This window comes from Lupinus angustifolius, chromosome LG02 (genome assembly GCF_001865875.1).
Source record: "Lupinus angustifolius cultivar Tanjil chromosome LG02, LupAngTanjil_v1.0, whole genome shotgun sequence".
NCBI lineage: Eukaryota > Viridiplantae > Streptophyta > Magnoliopsida > Fabales > Fabaceae > Lupinus > Lupinus angustifolius.
This window is the reverse complement of record NC_032010.1, coordinates 17317388-17324547: the sequence shown is the minus strand read 5'-3', so window position 1 is coordinate 17324547 and position 7160 is coordinate 17317388. Positions and strand designations below refer to the sequence as shown.

Here is a 7160-nt window from a genome sequence, read left to right as displayed (position 1 = left end):
TCTATTAAATAAAGAGTAATAACTCATTTTGGTCATTCATCTTTTTCGTGGGTACCAATTTAGTCCTTAAAAAAATTTAAGTGTTTTTTTGTCTCCAACAAATTCAACATCGAGTCATATTAGTCCTTCCGTTATCTCGGCTCTGTTAACTATAATAGATTTGTCTGCGTGATATGTTAAGTGTTGATGTGACATCTGCTAGATGATCTCACATGTACAAGTTGCCATGTCATCAAGCTTAAGTTATTTATTTATTTTTCCCCTCACAAAACGATGTCGTTTTTAAAAATAATATTTTAAAATAAAAAAATAATTTTTTAATAAGAAAATAAATATTTTATTAAAAAGAATGTTGGGTTACAACTTAAGGTTTATAAAGTCCTTCAACTTCTCTCCTTCAAGCAAAATGAGACTAATGAGTTTTTTTATTTCAATTCAAAATATTATTCTTTCAAAAAATTCCAACACTTCCCTTGAGCATCTTCTCATATGTGATTCCCATACAGCAACAAATTCATCCTCATGAAGTTTTCTTAACATACACTGATTATCAGCAAGAATCTTCATTGTACGTCTTTTCTTCTTTAGATCATTGTCCTTGTTTATATCGATCATAGAAAGTCTTGTATAGATCTAGTGAAAAACCATGCCTAACTTAGTTCCTTCATTATTATATCTTTAGCTGAAAAATATTGCAAACTTAGAAAATATGAGGTAATGACTGTGTGATGGAAAGAAGACTATAAAATATCAATAGAAATACATAGGAGACTGTCCCATTAGCTCACTACTCTGGCTTGAAAGTTTCAACCACAAATTATGAATAGAAAAACTATGACATTTAATTAGAATTCTTACATTACTTTAATTTGAATGGACAAAGTATAATACTTCTACCAAATCTCTGATAGATTTATTTTCACTCCTTATTCTCTAAAACTTAAAACTGGGTAGCATAAACACAATCCAACTAAAATACTCATGCTCACTGAATAGGATGAATCACAACTTTTCCAGTGACTCTGCCTGTTTCCAGATATGAAAATGCTTCAACAGTCTGAGAAAATGGAAATGGACTTTTCGGGTCGAGCACCGGCTTCACCTTGCCGCTCTCCAGGTATGGTTTTAGTTTGTCTAAGACAGTTCCATCAGAAGTAAGTATAAAAAAAATAGCTTTTTCATTAGTTGAAGGGGGTACTATATTAACAACTTTGCCTCCTTCTTTCACAGCCTTGAATGCCTTCTCTAATAGACCTGTTTTAAGAGAAATTTTCAGTGTTCTATGGATAAAATAGGTGACCAATCTCAGAAACTTGTCAAACCAAAATATTGGTATAAAATCTTACCTACTGTATCATACACAACATCAAATTTTTCAGGCAAGTCTTCAAAGTTCTCTACTGTATAATCAATAGCCAAGTCAGCTCCCAAATTCCTCAACAATTCTAGTTTCCCAGTGCTAGAAGTTGCAGCAACCTTGGATGCACCAAAAACATGCTTGGCAAGCTGCATCAAATAGGTATTAAAAATTACAACTACTACCCATGAAATATCAATATGGAAGTTTGAGAATGCAAGAAGAAAGTGATTTTATTTTGTATTTGATCTTTATAATTAACCATATGACAAACATCATTACACATATCTTGTCATACTGTTGTTTTTGCTATATTATTATTGGCACGAGACGTCATATAAGACATGATCTAAGACAACAGATCTGTGTTTCATCAAAATGGATAGTAGTTATTGTTAGATGCCTCCCATTACTATGCCTTAAAAGAATTTTATAACAATTTTATGGCTCTCTTTAAAGGCATTTTATGTCACTTTTATGACTTTGTTTCCAAGCATCCAATGCTTGGAATCCAAGATACCAAGACTTTGCTTGCGTATAAAAGGACACATATAGAGAGCTTCAAAATCATCTTCACAACACACAACATCTCTTTCATTTACACATATATTGTGAGTGCATTCTTGGTGAGAATTCTTGTTCCATTTGAGAGAGTATTTGTGAGAAAAAATATTGTCATTTATCCTCATAATTATAAGAGGATTTCTTGTATTCTTCTTTTTACATAGTGGAATTTTGCTCTTGATCGCCCGTGGTTTTTTTCCTCTCACACTGAGGGGTTTTTCCACGTTAAATCTTGTGTGTTATTTTCTTTATCCTTTACTTGCTTCACTTTTGTTCTCAATTGATTCAATCTTGTGCTTCGCATTGTGCTCTAACCTTAACAGTTATCATATTCATACCTGGATAACATGGGTTCCAACACCGCCAGCACCTCCCAAAACAAGGATAGATTTGCCAGCAGAAAACCCTGCTCTCTCAAGACCTTCATAAGCAGTCTCAATTGTTAAAGGAAGGCTCGCGGCCTCGACGAAGCTCAGATTCTGTGGCTTGTGAGACAATAGTTTCTCTTCTGCAGCAGTATACTCTGCCAAAGAACCAATGACCTTTGGTTGGATCAAAGCCTCTCTATTGATATCACCATAAACTTCATCACCAACCTTAAATTTCTTCACCTCACTTCCCACTTTGACAACCACACCAGCAACATCATAGCCTGGAGCTGTCTTCATACCACCACCCCAACAAAATATATGAAAAAAGAGTTAGGTAAAAAAAATGTAAATCCCTACATTCTTCCATAGCAAAAAAACAAAAATTGCACCCTAATTTGTTTCTCTATAAAATGGAAAATCTTCTTCATTTAGCTCTCAAGAATCTCATATATTGGTCCAGTGTTTTAAACTGCCATCATAATTACTACATTTAGGGTAACTGCGGTCATTGCGGGTACTACGATTGTAACGTGAGTTATTTTGTAATTGAAAAAATATTTTAAATTCAATGCGGTCTACCGCCTGACACAGTCCTCAATGCAGCCTCATACAACCCAAATGTTGTTTGATATGGTTGCATTGTGGTCAATAGGGTTGCGTTGCAACCAGGTGTGCATCATTGTGGTGATTCTGTGTTACACTATAATTTTTTGCAGTGTGATATGGTTGCGATGGTCACCGCAACCACAATATTGCAGACATATCACCACAATCATAATGTTGCGGACGGATCACATTATGCAGTCTGTAATTTGATCGATGAGGATAGTCTTACAGGTAAAGGGGAGTCTGTGTCCTTGAAGAAACCCGCCAATCTCTTGTAATCAATGGGATTAATGGATGCAACAACGACCTTGATGAGCACCTGATCATCTTTCAGCTCAGGTGTAGGGACAGCTGGATCAAACTTTAGAACATCAGCAGATTTTCCATACTCAGAGTAGGTCCAAGCTTTGATTTGAGTAGGGATTTCAGCCATGATTGGGAATTGAAAAATGAAGGAATATGGGAAATAAAAGAAGGGATCAAGTGATGAGTTGATACTGAGTGAGGTGGTGCTATTAATAGGGATGAAATCCTAACTCGAATTTGTGGGTATATCGAATTTAACCGGAATATAATAAGAAAATCTATTTCAATTGAGTTTTGGTTGAGTCTCCCCATCTTAAATATTAGGGTTATATTCGGACTTTGACATAGGTGATACTCGAAACCTAACTCAAATTTGTTGATACATCGAATATAAGGAAAATCTGTTTTGATTTTGTTTGCGTTGAGTCTGCCCATCTCAAATATTGAGGTTAGATTTGGACTTAGCATAGGTGATACCCAAAACCTAACTCGAATTTGTGGATATATCGAATCTAACTTGAATATAATAGGAAAATTTGTTTTGATTGAGTCTCCCCATCTCAAATATTAGGTTAGATTCAGACTTGCATAGGTGATACCCAAAACTTAACTCGAATTTGTGGATACATTGAATCTAACCCGACTATAATAGGAAAATCTCTTTTGATTGAGTTTGAGTTGAGTCTCCCCATCTCAAATATTGGGTTAGATTTGGACTTGGCATAGATGATACCCGATCTTGACAATGAACCTGTACCTAAATCCGATTTATAAAATAAAAGGTTAAATTATAGAATTTATCACATATATATATATATATGTATATATATTGTATATATATAGGGAGCTACTCAAGTGAAAATTTTCTCATATAAAAATTGTGAGAACAATAAATCTGAGCCTTACAACCAATCATAGATGATTAGGATTAAAAGATAGTTATTGGTCACATGATAGTCATGTGCATGTATCTTTTAATCTTAATCGTTCAATCAAGATCCAATAGTATATATTAAGTGTTCTCATTTCTCACAATACTGTATTGTTTTCATGTGAGTAACTCCCTATATATATATATATGTCAATTTCAATAATAAGGAACATATTTCAAATGAGTTTGATACAACTTTAGATTTTAGCCCAAATTTGATTGAGGATGGTAGTCTTTTTTAACCTCGTTGTGTTCGAGTTCGATATGAACTTTTAGGTTTAGGGTTGGATAAGCACAAACCTTATTAATGTGCTCACTTACAATCATTGGTTGTTAATTAAATAATTATATTTATATTATATAAGGTATAAGATAATAAAATAATAAAATATATTATACTAGGTTCTTTTTTTATTTTATATTATTAATTACTATTATTATCAATATTTTTTATTATATAATAATACTAATTTTAAAAATAAGGAAATAAAATTAACTAAAAGCTATTTTTTATTAATATGACAAAAACACATCGAAAACAAAGGTGTAAGGCAATGGCTGACAACATAAAACACATCAGGTATTAGAGTCAAGTCATCATGCTCATCATCATAAACTCACACAGGATTCTCGGTCAGATTTGGCTCAGGTAGTCAAGGTTGTGTGCAACATCATGACCGAGGATCCATGTTCAGACCTGATCAACTTGGCTCAGGACGCATCAGGTGCATCAGGCGCATCAAGCATGCATGGTCACAAGGCATCAGGCGCATCAAGCGCATCAAACATGCACGGTCATGGCGCATCAGGTGCATCAAACATGCATAGTCATGGTGCATCAGGTGCATCAGGCATACACGGTCACACTGGCAGGTTAGCGCATCAGAGGTGCACAGGGAGACACGGTCAAGGCAAGTCAGGCAGACCACAAGGACACGGTCAGACTCATGGCTTGGTACATGAGCATAGCATGTTGGTGAGACACGGTCAAGGCAAGTCAGGCATACCACAAGGACACGTTTAGGCTCATCGCTTGGCACATGAGCATAGCATTTTGGAGCACTAGATGGTGCACCAGTTGGCCTTTACACCTCGGTCAACCAGACCCCGTGGGACACCAGGAGCATCATTAGCATACCAAGGCTGAAAACTTATTTAGTACATGTGTATAATTATTAAGCACGTGTGTTTTATATAGTCAAAGTTAGTTTTATTCTTTAGTAGTTAGTTAGGCAAGCAGCTTGTTTCTCAAGTAAAGCCATCCTATATAAATGGTTCTTGCACCTTTTGTATATTCATCGAAAATAACTTCTAATCAATAATATGAGGTATATTCAACTTACTAATCGCTTTATGGTATCAGAGCCTTCTTCTTGAAGGTTCTGATTGCCACCTAAGTGAAGTCAAGCACCATACTCTCAGCCAAGATCTCTAGCAAAGGAAGAGCTAAAGAAATTCTTAAAGCAACAACCATTCTGCGAAATCAGAGTTTCTCCAAAACAACATAAACAAGATGGCAGATGATTCATCTATTCAACAAGAACAAGAACAAGAATTGCGACTGGACATAAACAACAATGATGTGAAAAATCCATTCTTCCTTCATCCAGGAGAGAGCCCTGAAGCAGTCCTTGTCACACCATCTCTAGATGGTGGTAACTACCATTCTTGGAGCAGGGCTATGAAGAGAGCTTTGCTATCCAAGAAAAAATTCAAATTTATGGATGTGACTATCACACCACCTAGCCCAAATAGCATTGACTATGACACATGGGAAAGATGTAACACAATGGTCTTTTCTTGGATTACAAGGTGTCTATCTCAACAAATATCATAGAGCACCATCTATATTGATAATGCTCAAGATCTTTGGCTTGATCTCAAAGAAAAGTATTCCAAATGGGATTATTTTAGATTTTCAGATGTACTACAAGAACTACACTCAATCAAGCAGGGAGATAGAAATATTTCAAGTTACTTCACAGATTTAAAAATACTCTAGGATAAGCTAGAGCCGCTAAGGCTAATGCCTTCATGCACATGTGAGGTAATATGCAGGTGTGGCTTGATTAAGGCTATAAGGGGCCAAAGAGACATTGAATATGTTATCTGCTTCCTAAAGGGTCTAAATGATGAGTTTAACACATCAAAGGCACAAATCCTTCTTATGGAACCTCTACTCACAATAAAAAAAGCCTTCTCATTACTCCTTCAGCAAGAAAGTCAGGTAGATGAACCAGAAGCTTCAAAGGTACTCTTCAATCAACAACTTAACAAAAGGGAACCAACACAACCCTGGAAAGTTAAGGCAAATCAGCCAAAAGGAAACTTCATGCAACAAAGGGGCATAGGAGCAGGAAGAGGTTTTGGTAATCAAAGGGGAGGTGGAATAAAAGTATGCACTTACTGTGGTAAAGAAAGACACACAATGGACACATGCTATTTCAAGCATTGGTTTCTACCAAACTTCCAACAATGCAAGACAAGACAAGACTCAGCCATGATCAATGTTGCAACATCAGAGGACCTGGTCACCCATAAGGAAGCCAGTAAACAACAAATAACTACCAACTTCACTCCTGAGCAATGTGAGCAAATAACATCCCTAATCAAAAGCATGGGAGCAGGAACATCAGGACACAAAATAAATCAACTAAGGATAGAACAAAGAGATACTTCACAAGGCAATCAAGACCAAGAAGGTAATCAAGTAACAAGTAAGATTTCACATTGGATTTCAGACATAGGGGCCACAGACCACATTGGATTTTATTCTCGTACTCTTCATCACGTCAAAATCAAAATAACACTAATTAGGTCACTTTGATAATTATTATTCTTACGAAATAACATTTTATGCGAAAATAAAAATTCCGATCTAAAATGAACTTAATCGTTTTTATCCATCCGATTCAAGGTTAGGTATTTCTTGAATCATCATTTATCATTGACAGTATTATAACACAACGACACTTTCTAAAGTAAAGTTTTAACAAAACTTATAATGGAATTATGTCATAATCTA

At 35.4% G+C, this 7160-nt stretch overlaps 1 protein-coding gene and 1 long non-coding RNA gene across 2 annotated transcripts in view; one reads left to right on the top strand and one right to left on the bottom strand.

Moving 5' to 3' along the window:
* LOC109337116 (2-methylene-furan-3-one reductase-like) lies at positions 821-3398 on the bottom strand. The gene is made up of 4 exons (XM_019574013.1): positions 3128-3398; positions 2260-2583; positions 1347-1506; positions 821-1254 (listed from the first exon to the last, which is right to left on the bottom strand). The coding sequence occupies exons 1-4, from the start codon at positions 3329-3331 to the stop codon at positions 986-988; spliced, it is 957 nt and encodes a 318-aa protein (XP_019429558.1). The 5' UTR covers positions 3332-3398; the 3' UTR covers positions 821-985.
* Positions 2539-7160, top strand: part of LOC109337124 — a 13922-nt gene continuing 9300 nt past the window's right edge. Inside the window, exons 1-2 of the long non-coding RNA XR_002106402.1 lie at positions 2539-2621; positions 6359-6362. This is a non-coding gene — a long non-coding RNA (uncharacterized LOC109337124). The remainder of the gene's footprint in view (positions 2622-6358; positions 6363-7160) is intronic.

What these genes read in the sequence shown, in the direction of transcription:
- LOC109337116 (XM_019574013.1), bottom strand. Translation starts at nt 3,331, where the DNA reads ATGGCTGAAATCCCTACTCAAATCAAAGCTTGGACCTACTCTGAGTAT. An exon ending in ACACAGACTCCCCTTTACCT is followed by an intron (nt 2,584 to 3,127) that starts GTAAGACTATCC and finishes GGTGGTATGAAG; the next exon opens with ACAGCTCCAGGCTATGATGT. An exon ending in TGTTGTGTATGATACAGTAG is followed by an intron (nt 1,255 to 1,346) that starts GTAAGATTTTAT and finishes CTCTTAAAACAG; the next exon opens with GTCTATTAGAGAAGGCATTC.